This window comes from Globicephala melas, chromosome 1 (assembly GCF_963455315.2).
Source record: "Globicephala melas chromosome 1, mGloMel1.2, whole genome shotgun sequence".
In the NCBI taxonomy this organism is placed as follows: domain Eukaryota; kingdom Metazoa; phylum Chordata; class Mammalia; order Artiodactyla; family Delphinidae; genus Globicephala; species Globicephala melas.
This window is the reverse complement of record NC_083314.1, coordinates 52,893,834-52,914,921: the sequence shown is the minus strand read 5'-3', so window position 1 is coordinate 52,914,921 and position 21,088 is coordinate 52,893,834. Positions and strand designations below refer to the sequence as shown.

The 21,088-nt window shown below is 41.7% G+C and overlaps 1 protein-coding gene across 4 annotated transcripts in view; it reads right to left on the bottom strand.

Moving 5' to 3' along the window:
- The window catches only part of ASTN1 (astrotactin 1), a 328,202-nt gene that overhangs the window by 68,078 nt on the left and 239,036 nt on the right, over window positions 1–21,088 (bottom strand). For all 4 annotated transcript variants that reach the window (XM_060295993.1, XM_030875395.2, XM_060296001.1 and 1 more), the window contains 3 exons: window positions 20,367–20,494; window positions 14,027–14,131; window positions 11,945–12,133 (listed from right to left, as the gene is read on the bottom strand). In XM_060295993.1, coding sequence (XP_060151976.1) covers window positions 11,945–12,133; window positions 14,027–14,131; window positions 20,367–20,494 — 422 coding nt within the window. The remainder of the gene's footprint in view (window positions 1–11,944; window positions 12,134–14,026; window positions 14,132–20,366; window positions 20,495–21,088) is intronic.

Genomic DNA, 21,088 nt, shown 5'->3' with positions numbered 1-21,088 from the left:
TAAATTAATTACCTACCTAATCCATTTTTTGCTGATTTCCTTGACATTAGTTTTTTCTCATGTATTTTTAATTTTTCCTCTTAATTTACATCTTTTAATAATTGAACCAACTTCCAAAGAGTTCCATGAGATTCAGGGAGGCTGTCTCTTAACAACAGAGGCATGGAAACTAGGAATGAATCAGAAATGGTTAGTGGCCAAATGGGTAAGCTTAGATGAAAGGGGTTTGTTGATGTGTTGGTTTAAGTCACAGTAGTTTTATGTCTTGTGTTTCAGTTTAAACACAAGTTGCATGTTACACCTAACACATACTCCCTTACCCCCCCCCTACAAAGAAAACTTTCCTACTTGCTTTATTTTTTAAAAAGCAATTATAGGAAAGGTGGTAAAAGAAAGATTATTGTTGGCTCCTACAACATTAACTGGTAGCCAGAAACTTGAAATAACGATTGCAAATTGGAGGTCCACACATGGATTTACCCCAGTTCCTAGTTTGTAATCCCAGTCACTGATCACTTGGTTTTTGTGTTTTTTTTTTTTTTTTTGGTACACAGGCCTCTCACTGTTGTGGCCTCTCCCGTTGCGGAGCACAGGCTCCGGACACGCAGGCTCAGCGGCCATGGCTCATGGGCCCAGCCGCTCCACAGCATGTGGGATCTTCCCGGACCGGGGCACGAACCCACGTCCCCTGCGTCGGCAGGCAGACTCCCAACCACTGCGCCACCAGGGAAGCCCGATCACTTGGTTTTAAAGACTAGTCTATTTTTCTAATGCCAAATCCCAGAACATGACGTAATTCCGGGGTCGGGGGGCAAGTGGATAATGTCCCCCACACAAAACAATCAGTCCTATGGCTATGGAAGAGGGATGATGAGCGGGTGGGCTGGTGCCGGGGGGTTGAAGGGGATGGTGTTTGAGGAGATGCTGTCCTGGACAATATGCTGCCATTTCCACTGGAAGAGGAAAAGGAGGAGAGAAAAGTATGGTATTTGCTCATTTATTCATTCAACCAATATTTATTGATTGCCTGCTAGATTCGGTGCATGGCGTTATGTATTGCAAAAGATGGGGTAGGAACAGGCAGTGACCTCAGAGATTTGCTAGAGACACCCCTCACCTTCCAGAAGCTGGTGACCTCCTCAGGCCTCTGAGAATACAAGAGTGTTCCTCTAAAGCAGATTATTCATGGAAAACAGGAGGAGACAGTAGCCTAACAAAAACCCAAAAACTATTAATCAGTTATCTTTCTACCTCAACATCCACTTATGTTGGAACCTGGGTTGTTACTAGGGCCAGGGTCCCACCTCTGGGGCACAAGAGGGATCAGAGTCCACATCTGTATGCAGGCGGCAGAACCAGATGGCACAGGCTTTGAGTTACAGGTAACAGGGAAGGCTAGTACAGCTGGACATTTGCATGAATTTTCCCCCTTTGGAGAATGCACCTGACAGCTGCTTTGCATTTAAAAAGCAGTAACACCCAGGCTGCTTATCAAAAAAACGTCCCCAGGGATTCTTCTCCACAGAGAGCACATTCTTATAGCCTCCCTTACCCCACCAAAAAAAAAAAAAAAAAAAAAAAAAAATCCCTCTAATATGGGTGGTGCTTATTTCCTGGTCTTTTCTTAGCAAAGGAGCTATAACTGGGACTGAAAAGAGCAGCCAAAAGATGCGATTCTGGTCTTAATTTTTGTAATTTTGGTTTGACGCCCCTTGTTCCACTAGCCTAATTAGTGATTTGTGACTTCTAAAATATACATCAGTGTTTCTGTGAAGAAAAAATTTACCCAGTTTCACTGACATCTCCTTGGCATTTTGATCAGCAGCTATTTTGTTCAAAAATAGTGAACTGAACGGCAAATCTCACTGAAATAATGCTAGTACTAATAATAGTCATAATAATATGTCACAATGCACTGAACAGTTACAGTATGCTAGACATTGTGTTTCATAAATAATTATTGTATTCGACCCTTACACTATCCTTACTTGTAAGCTAAGTATCAATAGCCCTATTTTACAGACATGGAAACTGAGGCTCACAGACACTAATTAAACTTCTCAATAAAAATTCTGATGCCAATCTGACTCTAAATCCTCACTATAAACAGCTGCATTACTCCTTCCATTGCAATATCAGTTGAGTTAGCCTATTTATCCTTGAGCCAGGCATTATTAAATGTTGCATTCTGTTATGAGAAGTAGAAATCATTTGCTGAATATGTAGAAGTCACAGAACACCAAAAGTAGAAGAAACTCTAAGTATAATCTAATTCAAGTTAGTGATTATACAGATGGGAAGATGATTTTGAAGAGGGCTAAGTAATTTACCCACGGTCAGCTGGCTGACTAACGGTTCAACTGAGACCAATAACCCAGATCTCCTGACTCCCCATCCAGTGCTCTTTCCCTCAACATGCTGCCTTAGAGTTGGATGGACAATATAGACATATTACCACTTAAGACACAGGCACCCATCCCAAAAGATGCGGGAAGCCCAAGTGATGTCAAGTTCAGATTTCCACATTTGCTGCAGGATTTCCCATTGCCTCACCATTTATCTTGTAATTTTTTCCCAACATATTTTCTTGTGCAGACATAAACTATTAGTTTTGGTATGGAGACCATGGCTTAAGACCGAGATAAAAGTCATGGTAGATATATGTATTGTACTCGTGGGTCTAGAGCACCATGGCCAGCCCACCTGAGCATTGATCTAAATGTTGGATAAAAGACGATGGGCTAAACAAATTGATCCCAGCTTAGCTTGCTGAATCTAGGAAACAGAACAAGTCTGGCTAGAAGTAGAGCTTCTTCTCTCCATATTCCACCAGAGAATCCAGGCCTCTTTCTTCTCAGTCATGTTGGTTAACAGTCTGATATTTACCAACTAACTTCTATACGCCCTACCTGATGCTAGAAGCTATGAGAATTCAAAAAATTATGAAGCTTTTGCATTTGCTATGTCCCCTACCTGGACTGTTCGGCCCCCCGATCTTTGTGTGCTCTGTCTTGTCTGCCAGGTCTCAGCTCAAACTCACCCCTTCATTACCATCATTGAGGCCTTCTCTGTGCCTGCCATCTTTGTTTTTTTTTTTTTTTTTTTTTTTACCTCTCGGCATGCAGGATCTTAATTCCCAGACCAGGGATTGAACCTGTGCCCCATGCAATAGAAGCATGGAGTCTTAACCACTGGACCACCAGGGAAGTGCCCTGTGCCTGCCATCTTAATCAGCTCCCCCACCCATCCTCCAGTCACCCTCTATTACACCCCCTGATTTTAGTTTCTTCATAGTATATGTCACTATCTAGAATTATTGCTTTCATTTGTCACTTGCCACTTTCTTTCTCTCTTCACTAAGATAGAAGCTCCACAGAAGCGGGAAGATTTTCTGCATCATTCACCATTATTGGACCAGTGCCTACACCAGTGCTTAGATATAGAAGGAACTGAATAAATGAATGAATGAGCCCACTCTCCGGAAGCAATCCATCAAACTGTAAAGGGAAAACTTACATATTTGGAGGAGAGAATAATCCAGAAAACTATATGATCAACTACTAAATTGTACATTATGGACAAGATGTCACTACTGTCAGGCCCATCATTATATGAAAGAAGTTTGACATCACCACCAGAATTGTCCCATCAACTAAAATAATAATAGCCAGGTAAAAATATGAAACTCCAATAATTTTTGGTTTTGAGAGGAAAAAATGGGGACCTCTTGAACACTATTTTAAAAAATAGAATGTTTGAGATAGTAAGATGAGGACAGTGTTGCCTACAGCACAAAGTTTTTTTAAAAGAACAGCTTATCACCTTTAATCCTGATGGTTGGCATGTTTCCAATTCCCTTCAGTGCCTGAGGGCTTAAGACTGTTCAATTCTGCACACAAGCCTAATGATCAATGGCTTAATCAGAGAAAAGTCCTGGCCTAAAGTGAAAACCATTCAGGCTCATCCTCCTTTCTGTGAGACTCTCCACTGTGGAGATGATACCAGGACACAGCCCTGGAGGCTACCGTGCCATGGCTCCCGTGTTGAAGTTCCTGCACTGGACAGGAAGAGCAGGGATGATGGGGAAACCCACTCCCTGTTGGTCTTTGAGGAGAGAATCTAGCTTTGCTATTCAGAATGTCGTCCTCAGACTAGCAGCTCTGGTGTCATCCAAGAGCTTGTTAGACATGCAGAATCTCAGGCCCCACCCAGACTCACTGAATCAGAATCACCATTTCAACAAGATCCCAGGTGATACATGGCATATTAAATTCTGAAAAGCACGGCTGTACAGAAAAACAAAAACTCCTCCAGAAACTGGGTCATCATCATATATCACGGCCAAAAAAAAAAAAAAAAAAAAAAACCCACAACAAATAACCAAAAATCCTGAAAACTCAAGATGAAAGGCAGTGGATCCTTCTTGAAGTCTAACCATGGTTGACATCTGGCCCTGTAGTGGTCACTTTAGACCAGTCACCTGGCTTCAATTCCATCTCGATCCTACTTCCATTTGGCCCACTCATCTTCCCACCTTCATCTCTTCTTGTGCCACTGGCAGGCAAAACAGCAAGCTGCCATTTGCAATGTATCTCAGTAGGTGAAGGCACTCTTATCCTCACTCTGCCACTTACTGCTTAGATGACCACATGCAAGTTATTTAAGCTCTCCGAGGCTTTATTTTCTTATCTATAAATAGGGAACGTAAGACTTAAGTGATGTGTATGTTTGAGGATTAAATGAGAACACTTATGTAACAGGCTGTTTGGTAATATTATTTTGGTAACTTCTTCCCTCAACCTACAGATCCACTTTACTCCGGACTCTGCATCAGAGCCTGGGGACTTGAAGACTCAAAATAAATCCTCACACATATGTTTAGAAAAGCTCAGATCCTCTTGGAAGCCTCTGTTTATGATACCACCCGGTTCAGCATCAGTGGCACCTTCATCAGGCCTGTCTGCCTGGGAATGCCATAGAACAGATGTCTTCTCTAAACCTCCTCTCTGCTCACTTCAGGGTTTTGCATGTAGCAGGCCCTCAGCAAACGTTTGTTGAATGAATTAATTAATCACTGAAAGAAAATAGCTGTATGCCATAATCGCTTTGCCACTTGTGTGCTAACTTTGTCTTCGTAAATGTGCATAAAGAGAGCTTTGCAGCTGGTTTGCAACCCTGGGGTCGTAAAACATAAAGCATTATACAAACTTAAGTTATTACTCTTCATTGGCATCAAATACACAAGACTAGGTCTCTGCTGACCAGCACTCACAGACTGGATCAGAGGCTGATGGCTGCTTCAGCTATTGTTTTCGCTTCAGCCATGGAAGAAATCTGTTCACTATCCTGGGCAGAGGAGCCAACTGAGTCTTTCTTGGGCTCTGTCCTCCCAAAAAATAACTGATGAAAAATAGAAAACGTGGCATCCTGTGTGGTAGAAATACAATGCCATCCAGGTGGCTTACTTCTTTCTTTGATTCTAATCTAACTTAAGACTTCTCAGAGCTAGAGGGTCCCCTTAAGGGACAAACTCTCAACTTGTGTCTTGGAAGAAGAGGAAGCTATTCTTCTTAGCTTTCCCCATGGAAAGGAAGCAACTGGCTGGAAACCAACCAACCAACCCGCTGTGGATTATGCCCCAACCCCCAGTGGATTATGGACTACAAGGTACAACAGAAAGGAAGAGCTTGCTTATTGCCAATTGTCAACCCAGATAACCCCACTGATATGCCCCAAAAGCAATGGCGAGGAAAAGCTATGGCAAAGGTCAGATCTAAAGTAGCAATGAAAGTGATATCGGAAAAGAAAAGGAAGAAAGATCTGAGGAAATCCACTCCTGAATGGAGTACCAAAAAAAGAAAAAAAAAAAAAAGAAAGAAAATGTACTGAGCTTTAGTGTGTCAGGTTGAGGATTAAAATTAAGCCCTTGGAAGTTCTTATTTGAAGCAGGTTCAAATTTTGGTCACTTCTCTGGAATCTACAGATCTGTGGCTCTTTTTACTGGTTTCTTCTGAAGTAAGAACAAAATAAAGGATCTATTCGTTCAACAAACAGTACAACAGATGCTAATAATATGCCAGGCCCTGTGTCAGGGGTGAAGACTCAAAGATTGGTAAGAAATGATCCTATTGTTTTGCACTTCCTCCCAGATTTCTATCCAAAGTTCAGCTCTTCGTAGATACAATTGTGTGATTTGTTTTTTTCCAGTTAACTTTCTAAGTCTTTAGATAACAGAAACTTTTCAGAATATATTTTTCAGTGTTAAAAAAGTTTTATTATAAAAGTGGCACATGCTTATTGTAGGAAGAGCAACACAGAAGTTTTTAGTACAAAAAATAAAAGCCCCTACCCTATACCATATCCCTAATCTTGAAACAAACAGATAACTTGTGTGTGTGTGTGTGTGTACATACATACACACACACATCTAAATATACATAGATAGTGAGAGGGAGGCTAAAGATTATACTTATATAGATGTGTATATGCATATATTTATATATAACATTTTGAAAACAGACAAGACCCTAATATATCTACTTTTCTGCAACTTTCTTTGCTCACTTCCACATAGCTAGGAATAGAATATATCTGGATAGATAGACAGTAAACTGTAGTAATAGTTGCCTGGTTGCCTCTGGGGAGTGGAACTAGATGACTGGGAGATAAGAGTGAGAGGAAGATGTATTTTTCACTTTATTCTGTTTTACACATTTTGCATTTTTTAAATAAACTTTTTAAATTACAAAAAGGAGGGAAATATGGTACATGCTGCCAAGTCTATTATCATGGGAGACAGTCATACAGCGAAATGACAATACAGGGAAATGTCAAGAGTGCTGTCAAAGGATATATATAAGGAGCTCCAAGAGCATGAAACAGGAAGCAAAGAATTCTGACTAGAAGGAAGGCTTGGTGGAAGTGGTGATGCTAGAACTGGCTCTTGAAGAGTAGAAAGGTGATGGTAGAATAGGGGTAGATAGAGGACAAGGTTAGGCAGGCTCAGAAGTGTGGAAAGGCTCAATCTCCTCTTCTGAACCAGTGGGAACCTTGACCCTGGACCCAGAGTTGGGGCCTGACACTGGGTCAAGGTATCATTTAATTGCAGATGACAATTTATAGAGCTGAAGGGGGCGATTAAAAGACACAAGCAAGAAACAGAAATCATAGCCAGGAAGACTGATCTGCTGATCCTAAGGGCCTAAGAAGAGAGTAAGATCCATCCAGAAATGAGGCAAAGGAACAGACACCAGGGAATGGAGTAGGGTCAGGGGGCCGGGTGGGCAAGAGAGGGCCCAAGAGAAAATTTCTGAGTGGGACGAGTAATTGTGGAGGCTTTAGGGCACATACCTCTGGCCTCAGACTGGAGCAGGAAGGGAGACTCTGAGGCCTTAAACTGTCTGGAATCAAATGCAAGGGTTTTGGACTGATAGCAAGCAGTCTTGTGTCATCAGAGTGGAGGAATGCTCGGGGTAGGGAATGGTCAGTGATGCAGCAGCCAGAGAGGGTAGAGGGTGTGGTAGGCTGAATATTTGCTCCCAAAGATGCCCAGGTCCTAATTTCTAGAACCTATGAATGTTACCTGTGCCTGGCAAAAGAGAGTGTGCAGATATGCTTAAATTAAGACTCTTGAGATGGGGAGATTATCCTGCATTATCTGGGTGGACTCAATGTAATCAAAAGGGTCCTTACGTGAGGAGGCAGAAAGAGTCAGAGAGAAGACCATGTGACTCAGACATTGGAGTGATGCACTTTGAAGATGGAGAAAGGGGCCACAAGCCAAGGAATACAGGAGGCCACTGTGAGCTGGAAAGGGCAAAAAAGGGGTTCTCTCCTAGAGCCTCTAGAAGGATCCTCCAGCCCCACTAGTACCTTGAGCTTAGACCAGTGAAACTGATTTTGGATCTCTGGCCCCAGAACTTTCAGGAAATAAATTTATGTTGTTTTAAGCCACCAAGTTTGTAGTCATTTGTTACAGCAGCCATGGGAAACTAATACAGGGAGTGAAGCCATGTTCATGCTGAGAAGGCAGTAGGGCATTAGTGACGGGCTCCAAGCTCAAGAGTCATGTCATTAAGGGACATTTAAAAAAGATAACAGATAGTGAAATGCAGAATGGACGAGAGTGGCAGGAAACTGAAGAAGGCACCTGAGGATGCTATTTCAATATTTCTTATGAGAGCTGATACTGTAAACTCACACAATTTTGAGAAACGGACGAGAAGACACCTGCTGAAGCAATATTTAGGGGGTAAAAAGAACAGAACTTGTAAATGGTTGAATGTGGAGGGTGGAGGAGAATATAAAAGACCCCTCACTTTATATTTTGACCCATCAATGTGGTTCATGAATCTACTAGCAGATACAGAGAAAAGAGATGCTGATCATTGAGGTGCCTATAGAATATCCAGGTAGAAATGGTAAAAACACTCACAGACAAATGAGCCTTTGAATTTCAGGGAGAAGGGGAGGATTTGAGATGTGGGTTGAGGTAGATACAAAAGAGAATCACCCAGCAACAGTGAAGAAGAAATGAACATTAAGGGTGAAATCCTAGAAAATGACCAAAATGTAAGCGATTTCTTTAGAGGAGTGAGGGCAAAAAAGAATGAGAAATAAAGGTCAAAGACTTATGAAGAGAAGCTGGACAGAATAGCATCAGAGACACAAAGGGAGAGGATTTGCAAGAAGGCAGACCTGGCCAAAAGGGACAAATTCTTTAGCTGAGATAGATGAAATGGTCACAGAATAGAAAAATGAACATCTGCTTATAAAGTCTTTTTTTTCCTTCTCCAGAGCAATTTCTGTAAGGGTGACGGGGCTGAAAGCAATTACTGGAAGAGTGAAAAGAAGTTGAGGAAGTAGAGAAAAGATGTATAAACTACTTACTCAAGAAATTTGATGGTGACATGTTGAAAGGAAACAGTGGTAAAAGAGTTGCATATTTATAAAAATATTATTTTTTGGAAACTAGAAGGTTGGCGAAGGGATAATTGTGGCTGAAGAGGTCGCAGAGATGAAAAAAGGGGAGGCTAATGAACGAGTGAGGACTAAGAGGAAGCAGAGAGGGAAGGAAGCAAGTGTACAGGTGGAGAGATTCGCCTGAAGAGGAGGAACTCACTGCATTTCCTGAGGCACAAGGGCAAAGGATGATGAGAAAAGATGGAAGTCAGTTTAGAATTAGAGAGAGTGAGGTTGGAAATTTCAATTCAGATAGTCTTTATTTGCTCTGTAAAAGAAAAAGAAGAGAGGCTAATCTTAGACTGTGAGAAATGGAAATATGTTATTCATGGGCTCCAGTCAGACTTATCTTAAGACAGGTGCTCCTACATAATGGTCTGACCAAACCATATAGTGGTTGTACGACGAATAAGTGGCTGTTGAATACAAGGCTGCCTCCTGAAGATCTGTTCAAAAATACCCATCTCTGAGTTCTTATCAGTCAGGCGTACCTAAAGCGTTTTATGTGTCTATGATAAAACCCACGTGGGAAGTCACCACATCAGAAGAGCTTTTAACCACCGTTCCCACCGAGACAACCCCAACTGCCATCACTAACAACCTCAACAATAACAAACACTTGCTGAGGGACTGTCATGTGCCCGGCTCTGTGCTGGACCCTGGGATTTCAAAGTTGAATAAGGCATAGAACCTACCCTCAAGAAGTTGTGTAGTGATTTGTAGAAAGAAGAGGAAAGTCTTTTACTCAAATGTGTCACCTGAGAAAGCCTCTCACATAAAGGGGTCTTCTAGGATCCATAAACTGTCAGAGCTGAAAGAAACTACAGAAGGCTTTACAGGGGAGATGCCTATAGTTGATTGACTAAACACAAGTCACCTGGCAGATTCTAGAGTCCCAGCCTTTCAGTCCTGTGATCTTTCCATTTCATTTCACCCCGATAAACCTCTTTCCTATTCAACCCATAAGCAATTTTAGGTATCTAATCATAGGTACAAAAGCAAAGAACACAAAACCCCTTTTCACTGGAAAGTTTTTAAAGTTAGAATAGGCAAGAACATATAATTTAAGGACTCGAGTCTAAAAAGGTGTCACTTTTATGCCATGGTAGGTATAGCCCTCTCAGAACACTTGTCACCACTAGTGTATAAATTCCATTCCGGAGCAATCCTCTCCAGAGTGCAGAAAAGCAGAAGAAAATCTTCCTTTGTCTTATGCACTTATAATCCTTAATCAGTAGCATGCTTCGTGCTTTGGGAATAAAAAGAAATTAGTGCGTAGGGAGAAGAAAAATATTTATGGGTAAGAATCACATCCAACAATAAGAGAGATAAACTCTATGACACAGAGGTAAGATTCAGGAGTCAGCTGGGGGGCAGGTATACATGGACAACTGCAAGAGATCAAAATAAACATACTAAAATATTTGAATATCTTTTAATATCAATAACAAGCAAGGGGTGATATACATCATATTTATGAGAACTAAAGCCAACAGATGGACTGTGACAAAATTAGTTCTTGTGTGTAAGAATGGAGAGGGATAGGGCATAGTGCCAAGGCCATGGACAAAGTTCCCTCCTGGGCTTCGCATTTAACCTTAAGGATACTACAATGCTCAGGATAGACGCAAGAGGTAGAACCAGGAGTTCTGAGGAAGGTCAGACTCGCATCTCCCAGCAGTCCTAGAGCCTGGCAATCCTTGAACCACTGGCAAACAGAAATAGAGGAGGCTTTAGTCCTTTGGTTCAATCGCTAGGCTCTGGCATGGAAACATAACAAAGTTTTGCCAGCTGGAGCTGGTCTTATCGAAATGTGCTTACATTATACTCCTTCTTGGCAAACTGGAATCAGAACAATTTTAAGATGCTGAAGTTTGAAGGGATACAAGAAGCCTGCGGTTGTCTCTTTGAGCTTAGAGGAATCAGGACCTGGGGGGAAGCCTGCAGTCCAGGTACAAGCCTCTTGCTTCTTTTGGAAGAAAGCTCCCAGTCAGAAGAGGGGCTCTCATGCCTCAAGACAAAATAGAAATCTGTATGGAGCTCAGAGAACCAAGGGCATCTCAGCCACGGGAGCATATTTTCTCCCACTGTAGCACTGATGACAGCAGGGGGTCCCTAGTCTCAGAGGGACCCTTGATCATTAAATCTTAGGATGACCTACTTCTTGAGTTTTCACTGTGCTAATTTCATCACTTGCCCTTTAGCAACTCACACATCCATAATTTGAGCTCATCAGAATGCCATGAGGATAAGCTCAGAAGAAGAAATTCCATGAATGGCAATTCTAAACCAGTCTTGGTTGATCAGAACACAAATTTACCAGCCAGTACTCCTCCTACATCAGAAGGTGATTCAAAGGGTCCCAGAAATCCCAATTTCTTATACTTACTTGGACTGAATACTAACTTGCCATCAAACAGTGGACCAAGATTTATTTGGGAGGCTGTTATCCAGAGCTACACAAACACCTGGGGCAATGGAGATTTCCTCACAGCACAGAGCAGTAGGAAAATTGCCCCTAAACACAGGGCAGGATGGAGTGAGAAGGGGTTTACTATGCAATTACCGGAAGGGGTTGCCAGCCAGTGTAGGATGGGATTGCCGGAGGCAGGGAGTGGTGGGGGAGACTGAAACGCTCTCCTTTTCTCCCCCACTCCATAAGAACCGTCTAGTATTTTGCCCGTGCTATGGTAACAGGATGCATGGTGGCTGGTAAGCCCTTTAGAAGACTCCCTCTATGATAACCCGCTCAGTGGTCATACAGTTTGGACCCCCTCCTGCATATAAAGTTTCCCCAAATACTCCCGTTTTGACATCTGGTTTTAGCAACCAAACCTTGGCAATTTAAAGGGTGGGCAAGAACATCGAGGCAAATCTGAATTAGTCCTTCACCTACAGACTCCCTATTTTTGGTCCTATGGATGTACCTAGGCAGCCAGGACTTGCACAGGGAGTAGAACTTGCTGACGGGCATGTCACTCACCTTTGCTGATGTCTTCGTATTCCAGCCAGAGTCGCCGCTGGACCTGCTTGTTTGGGTACCAGATAGAGCAGGATTCCTCAAAGCCGTAGATAGCTTCCTGGATGTAATGGTTGCCAAACTGGTCCAACAAGGCTACAAAATCCCCACGAGATGTCGCCCCGTCTAGGGAGTGGAGAGCATTGCTGAGGGCTATGGAGAAAGGTCACCCAAGAAAAAGAGTGAGGACTTACAATATGGGTATCTGGATTCCCAGGCCAACCAGCCTCAATGTGCAAGTGTCATGTGGCCCAAAGTGACGTTGGAGAGCTGGCTGGAGCTACCAGGTACTTCCAGGGAGCTAAATCAGACATTTCATTTCCTAAAAGAATATTCCTTCCACCCAGTTAGTTATGTTGTTAACTTCGTGCAAGTTAAGTATAACATTATCAAATCTCCACTACCTCCCTGCTTAAGTCAAAGTTTTTTGTTTCAAATCACAAGTCATGACATTAAATCAATTTAGTGAGCTCAAATAATAGCATTTAAAAAATGAAAAAGAATAGCACAGTCTAAAATAGAAACGCAAATACCAGCAGAGAACATTTCACTTGGGAAGATGAAGTATGGCTTCATGAACCTTCTGTGGTGTGTATGTGGGGACATGCCTGTGCACAAAGTCACGGTGTAAAATGTGCTGTAACTGTGGGTAGTGACCAAAAAAGTTTTCAGGATGCTGCCTTCATGCAGAGAAATGGGTATGGGAAGATAATGGAAGAAGAAAGATAAGGAAAGCCACTAAAATGCTGCTTACATTTATTTAAGAAAATCAAAAGTATAAAGACTTTGAAATGGCAAATGGAGGAAGGAATCTGTTTGCCTCCTCCCCAGACAAATCTCCTTGGATTTGCCTTCCCTGTTTAAGAGATTCATATTTGTCAGAAAGATAACCTATGACAAATTTTCCAAATCCAATACCTTCTCTACCTGACCAACTTTGTACAGCCTTCTTTTTGACACACCTGTGTCCTATCAGGACAAGGCAGAGCCCGGCCCAGGCTTGAGACCCCAAGTGCAGAGGTCCACATCGTCCATGATGCCATGTGTGGCTTTTAAAAGCACGTGGCAACAGAGATATGTGATTGTTATCCCCTGATATGCATAGCACCTGTGCTGCGTGCAAACTGAGTATGTGAAAAATACTGCCGTATTTTTCTAGGATGACGAGTAACCTTGCTCGTTCCAAGTGTTTTCTGCACCAGCAGAGCTCACTTCAGTAATAGCCACATCCCAATCCCTTCTTGCCAAGAACTCTTTCGTGATAGAAAATAAAAAGTTCTGAGTCCCTTTGTGTACTTTGGAGACGTTCTATATCCTTAATGCCTCTTCTTTCTCTAGTATATGTCTCACTTCTCTTCACAACTCTCTATTTATCACTAAGATTTGAAGAATACTTATACAAGGTGCCTCATTTTTCTGTTTTGGAACAATTTATCCTAAGTTCAGAATTCACTACTCCTTAACTTATTAGATATAAAGATATATATACATATCTTTATATATATAAAACATAGATGTAGATAAATCTACATTCATCTATCTATCTATCCATCTATCTTGCTTACTTGCTTTTAGGAACCATAGCTATTTTCTATTTTTCCACTCCCCTTCCTCTTTCTTGCTCTCTTTCCCTTATTTCTTTCATCATATAGAACCTCTAAGGTATAGTAAAGTATACTCTTTGCACTTGGAAAGTTTTATTCTGTCAATTTATAAAAAGTTTGCTTTCGCATATCCTCTCTATACACTGGGTGACTCCAGGAAATACGATAAAGTAAGTGTTTAAATTTCTCTCCAGTGGTTCCCGCCTTGCCCTTTCCATCTCTTCTATTATCCAAGATAAGACTTGCAATTTAATCTATGCTAAGAAAATGATCCGATTCCAGCCATTTGCCCTGAAGGGTGAATCGAGTGACTAGGTTACAGATCTCGTGGAATGGCTACATTTTGGATGGCATCTTCAACATTGATAAAAGGCTTGTGCCCTTGGGAAGGAATGCCACACCCCAGGAGCAGGTGGGAGGGATGGCTTGCAGTTGTGCTCACCCTGAGAGACGGTCACTTGTTTGAGTTTGATGTGGTACATCACAGAGCGGACCTTCCAGTGCTGCAGGACGGGGTATCCGGACACCTCACTGAAGTTCACCATCCCTAGGGACAGAGGAAATGCGGGCTCAGTGCATGTAGTGGATTCTCAAGTCCCAAGTCTACTGGCTTAGGGGGTGTAATTGTGAGGAAATGAGAAAGCATTTTTGGATGGAGAAAATTTCTGGAATCATAGTAACAACAGCTATCACTTATTGAACCTATACTCCGTACCAGGCATTCAGCTAAGCACTTTGTATATAGTCATATGATCCTTGTAAACTAGGTGTTATTGTCTGCATCTTATAAATGAGAAAACTGAAGCTTAGACAGGAGTTTGCACAAGGGTCCTAGGCCACCAGGTAGAGCCAGGATAAAGTTCCAGATGTGTCTGAGACCAGAACAGGGTTCGTAACTATTCTACTACAATACTCCCTTAATAAACTCATGTGAAACTCTGGGCTTACTGTAACACACAGGTTTTTACACTCTTTAATAGCTGCAATAATTGACTCAGCTCAAGTTCCTGATAACATCGATTGTTGTGTCCCACTTAACTGATTTGTGTTCCGTATCTAAGTTTTAATTACTCTGAAGCTGATAATGCTTGTTTCGTCTTTACCAGGAGGGACAGTGTCAGCATGACTAAGTTAGTAAGGGGCAGGAATGGGCCCTATACTGAGTGTCATCTATGTGCAAGACACATGATAGGCACTTTATTTGTGGTCCCTATTTTACAGATGGGAAAACTGAGGCTCTGGGAAGCCAAGTTACTTATCCAAGGTCACTCTCAATAAATATATCCTTGTAGCCTCTTAGTGATGTTGTAATGAGCTGTTCTTGCTTGAACACCTTGTAGAAAGAGTGGCACTCTACTTGAATTCTAGCCATTACTATAAATATAAAATGCTACAGAAACAAAATAATTAGGCCACAGGAAATTAAAAAATCACCTTGCTAAGTTTAGAGCACCAATTTTGGCTTCATTTCTATGCCTGATGTATGCACATGTGTGCGTATATATGTACATATGCAAATATAATGGCCACATATATGATAAATTTAGATAGACAGTGAGCGTGTGTGTGTAAATATAATGGCAATAATACATATGTAGTGAATTATCCTGCCATTTTGACCCATGCTTCCTTCAGGCTAAATCAACTAATTTAGTGCCTAAACTGGATGAAGAGTAGGTAGGATTAATTAGCTGCTTGTCAACTGATCAAATTAGCTGAGTGATTGCCAAATTTCCATTTCTGTGTGAATCATATGGGAATAATTATCGGTAGAAAAACAGGAAAAAAGGTCAGAAGAGGTGCTTATTGAATCAATTGCTTAAATCTGATCTCAGGTAATCAAAGATAAGTTACTTGAAACTAAAAGAAGGTTTTCAGCAATTTTCCTTTCAAATGCTCTTCTGTTAGGGCATTAAGCTTTGTGACGGCAGTCATACTTCTGCATACGCTGGCTTTTCGCCTTTATGTCAATTGTAAAAGCGTATAAAGGAAATTCTAACTTTACAGGTTTAAGACTCCAGTCACATACCTCCAAGGTACGTTTCATTCGAGTTATAATGTGCATGTTTTGTAAAACTGTTCTACGTAGTATGCATTCTCTAGTGATGCTAGCTCATCAGCTTGCTGTTATTTCAGAAACTCTATTAATAAAAAGACAGCAAGCCCGATAAAGATTTTTCAGTATATCAGGAAACATTCCCTTTAATGGACTTGTTTCCTAGCAGGAAAAGAAAAGGGCAGGAAATCAGGAGGCGGGAGTTCTAAGGCACCCATGCTGCCGAAGGGGGCAGTTTCTGCCTGCCAATCAACTGGCCTGAGCTTCCTCTCTGGCTACCTGCCCAGGGGACCTTGCGATTCTCAGTTGTTGCATCTGTAAAGTGAGCGGCTTAGCTCAGATGACCCCTTGTTTCCTTTTCAATTCTGTGATTCCAACCAGCTGTGTGACTTGGGGCTAGGCAACTCCTTTCTTTCAGTTTTCGTATCTGAAAAGTGGGGATGATAGTATTCATCCTGCCTACTTTACAGGTAGGTTGTCAGGACAAAATAAAGTTACGGGTATAAAAGCACATTGAGAAAAGCTAAAACATCGTATACATACATGGTTTCCATAATGTTGTCACCCTCCTCCCTACCTCTCTCTCATCACTTCTAATTGTGTGAACTTGACATTTGTTAATTGACGTTTTTGTTATAAATTCCCAGGCCTTAGTTCAGGTCAGTAGAGGGAAGGGAAAATAAAAGAAGCACGGGTGTTGGCGGTGGGCAGGGATGACAGTGTCCCACATTCGCCCAGGATGAGCCAAACAACCGAACTCCATTACTTCACTGCTAAACAACAATTCTACTGAGTGCCTTTATGCTGCACCATAGTCAGGGAAACAGTTATATAACTGTTAATTCTTGGGAAATGTTGTTCTGTGCCCACTTACAGATAATATTTCCATTAGTTAAAAGGAAAGGGATATTTAAAAATATCTATTTTCTTGCTGAGTCATAGGATTCTTTCTCGGTGTGCCCTTGCAATGCGGTTAGTCCCAGTTTTTTATTTCATTTTATTATTATTTGTGATACATTTGTGAATGACTTTTTTTCCAAACAAAATATCTGTTTTCTCAAGAAAGAACATTATTTTTCCCTACATATGCTTGAAAAAAGAATGACTGAATAGACCTATGTGATAGAAAAAGAAAGAAACAAAGAAACAAAGAAAGAAGGGAGGAAAGAAGGAAAGCAAGCAGGCAGGCAAGGTAGGAAAGAAAGAAAGAATAGAGAAAGAAGAAGGGACGAAGGAAACAAGAAAGGGAGGGAGGAAGGGAGGGAGGGAAGGAGGGAGGAAGAAAGGAAGGAAGGAAGGAAGGAAGGAAGGAAAGAAGGAAGGAAGGAAGGAAGAAAGAAAGAAAAAGAAAGAAAGAAAGAAAAGAAAAGAAAGTTAGTTTTCTCCTGTTATTTTATTGAAATGTCAAGGGGATGCTTAAGATTCCGTGATTATGGTGCCCATCGGACCCATGAATGTGACCAGCAGCCTCCTCTTCCTCCTTGATCTGCCTCTGGACTCTTTTTTTTTCTCAGCTGAGAGACTGAAAATACAAATGGATGATGGCCAGACCGCATGTAAAAACAGAACTCTGACCCACAATCTGCAGCAACCAGCCCAGCAAACCACCCTATTATCTACAGCAACCAGCCCAAGAAGCGAATCTACCGTCTCTAAGTCAGACTTGTAGGAAGTCAGACCACCATCTCTTCTAGTTCAGGAAGCCAAATAATAACCCCTGTAACAATCAGGCCAAACTCACCAGGACTTGGTTAATAACTGACAGCTTCCCTAATTTTTGTTCTTGCTTCCAAGTTAGGTTCCACCAGAGAAAGTCAAATAGGTCTCCTAAACATTTACCTAAGAATACCTCACTCCTGGTTAGTTGGATCACCTGCCAACAGCTTACATGCCTATCAGGGCATATCTGAAGCCCTCCCTTTTTTCCACTCTGAAGCTTTCCTACTTCTCTGCCTGCCTCTCAGTCTCTGCCAAAACGCAAGTGATGGTGGCTGACTCCCTTGCTGTGTGTAAATAGCCTTCACCTGTTTTCATTTTGTTGGTCTTCATTTATTTCCACACAACTTATAACACCAAAAAGGCTTGTAAAGCATAAGAGTTCTTAACTGTTTTGGTAAGGAAGAAGGTAATCGGCAAGATAAAACACATACATCAGAAAATTTCCAGTACATTCTTTAAGCCAATAATTCTGAAAGCTCGAAATAGCTGTTATGTGTAAAAGGATTCTCTAGTTAAATAGATTTGGGAATTGCCGGGCTAAGTAAAGTGAAAGGTATTTCTTTAGTGCAGGACTTCTTGGAATCTGTTCCATGCTCAGGTGCTGCAGATTGCTGAGAGGTAGATGCTACTTCCAAATTATTTGAAGATAGAACCTATTTATGAGTGGAGGGCTGGTTTTTCATGAAAAAAACATGCTTGAAAATGCTGATATAGAAGAACCTGAAGATCACTTTCGCCCAAAAACCTTTTAAGCTTGTAGGTTTATGGGGACTGTGACCTATAATAGCACATAGTGCGGCATGATATGACATTCTCTGTATGACTCTCAAGAAAGATATAATTAAAATGTTACCAGAATTAGGAAATAAATATGGAAGAAAAGTAGTCAACCATCTCTAACTGATTCTTCTAGTTAGTCTGGGCTTTGAAAAACAAGACTGATTCCTTCTTACATCAACGGAAATACCTGCTCTTGGACTAACTGGTATCACTTCTTAATCAAAATACATTAAAAAGAAAGGCTGGGTAGAAAACTAGCAGGTCAAGAAAAGTTCTCTCTGTACTTTTAGGAATGTCACTGTCTCAAGACCATGAAAAAGGAAAGGTCCCACCAGGACATCCTTCCACTCCTTTTGCCTCTGATATACCAAATCAGGAGAGGTCCAAGGGCACAGGGAAGAAAGAAGTTTCTCTTGTGGATTTGAACAAAGTTTGGATCTTTTTCTTATTTCCAAAGATGGAGATTCAGGCACATGTTTTTCTGATGCTTCTCAGATCTCTCCTCCCCAAAAAGCTCAGGTAGCATCCAGGACTACTCTGTGTCTTCCCAGCCTGACAACTGAAATCTCACTTCCATGTAAGTTCTAATGTGTGAGAGAGTTGCCCTGGTGACTCTTTACACAGAAGCCAGGTAGTTTATTGGCAGTGTGGAGCCTGTCCTGCTTCTGTGCACCATCTCACACCTCCTTTACAAGGCATTTTACACACACCCAGCAAGTGTTTCTCAGCCAATGACATGGAAACAAGAAAGCCAGATTGCCAAACACTAGAGACGTAGGCTTTCAGGACACACCCAGAGGTGCACTTTAATTTTTTCAGGTTTGTGTGTGTGTGTATGTGTGTGTGTGATCTTTTAGAAGGCAGCTTATTTCGATGAGATTTATTTCTGGTCCAGAATATATCTAATTGTTTTCTCCCTTGCTCCCTTTCCTTCTTCTATAAGGAAAGCACAGTTTGGTAGTTTGAATGTTCATATTTTCTTTCTTCCTTGGTATATTTATATATTTAATAAACATACATCTCAGTATGTATCGGGAACTGTTTTTAGAACTTCATGAATATTTATTCCTCATACTAATCCTATAAGAAAGATAATACTATAATATCCATGTTTACAGGTAAAAAACTGAGCCATGGAGAAGGTAAGTAACTTGTCCAAGATCACACAGCCAGTGAAGAGCTGAGCTTAGCTGTCAGGATTCAGAGCCTAAGCTAGTGATCACTATGCTATACTAACTCAGACAGACCTACTTCTAATCCCATTCCGGTCTAAATGAAAATTTCGGACATAACTTGATATCTGAAAAAGGCTTACACTCAGTTCAAGTTATTCTTCAGAAAAGGGGAAAATAAAGGGGAGAAGGGTCTAGAATAAGGAAGACATAGAATGAAGAAGGGAGAGGAGTAATGGAGAAATGAATAAAGCTGACAATGGAAGAGCTGATGTCGAGACTCCTAGTAGGTGATGCTGAGTTCCCGGCTGGCTGCCTCTTAAGGGTCCCTGGAACACTTTGAAATGCCTTCTTTGGTCCAGGAGGTGCTAACTGGGGGTCTTTAGTGGCACAGAAAGGAGAAACGACCCCTAGTATTCCTGCCTCTCCCAATCAGCCCATACCTTCGTTCCACAGTGAGCCGAGGAGAAGAGTGCCGTTGGGCTCCAAGCAACATTGAGTGACAGGTGTTATGATCCCCATCTTATGATGGGGGCCATGAGACCCCAAGAGACTGTATTGTCTAATGTCACACAGCTAGAAAGTAGCAGAGCCAGGAGTCAAACCCAGGGTCGTCTGACAACAAAGCTCTAGCATTCTCTACTCTCTCACACTGCTCTAGAAGCACTTGCCGGGGAACCAATGACAGATACTTAGGCTCTAAGCAATCTACCTTCTTTCTACCTCTGCTGTGACCTAGTCACTTCCTCTAATCCACTGAGAACTCTGAACTCTTACATATCTATTATTTGATTTGTTTTCAAAGCATCCCAATAAGACTAGCAGGGAAAGGTATTATTATGGCCATTTTGCAGAGAATTATGTGATAATATTGGCCGTTTCACTGATAAATAATCCTACTAGTGTTCAGTTTTAGGACTGAGCTTTTATCACATATCAAGAAAATCACTGGCTTTGAAACCAAAATAAGCAAGGTCAAGCGTCTTGAGCTCACAGCATCACAGGGAGCTGCTTGTTTGTTTCTGCCAGTTAAGTAAGGTGTGTGGCACACTCACCAGTCAAGAAGTCTGGGTCCGGGGTTGGTTCTGAGATTTCCTCCAGGCACTGGTTCTCCAGGGGGACAGTGGCCACCACAAGACCATCTGGCAGTTGCTGGTCTAAACCTCGAGCAAAGTTGTTTTGCCTGGAAACAGAGGCCGACGTTCATCTCTGAGTGTTCAAGTGAACACCACTCTTTGGTGAGTGATCTATGTCTCAACCCACAATGGACCAAAAACTTTCCCTCACCCTGGACCCCACTCAAGGTACATGTCTGGAGCAAGACACGAGCGTGAGAAGTATGGCAAGGGCTGAGGGAGATGAGAAATAAACCAGCTGAAAAGGTCTACTTACAAGATCGAGAATATTCTTCCCCCCATCCCACACCAGTCCCTACCCCCTGATCCCCTCTCCAGAAGATCTGGGCAAATGAAGCCACCACAATATTCATTATGACACCTCACTGCTTGCCATTGGCAAATGAGGTCCCAGGCTAAAAGGGGAAATTTTAGTAAAGTCTACTGTCTGTAACAGAAAACACAACTGACTCCAAAAAATACCTCGAAAGTTTACTATCAGTTTGCCTGTAAGAGTCCAGACCTAGCTTGCTATCAACTGCTGGTCCATATTATAACACTTTCAACATCATCATCATCATCATCATCATCACCACCACCATCATCTCCTGAAATGCATGGATTCTGAGGATGATGTATTCAAATAACCTAAGATAGATTAG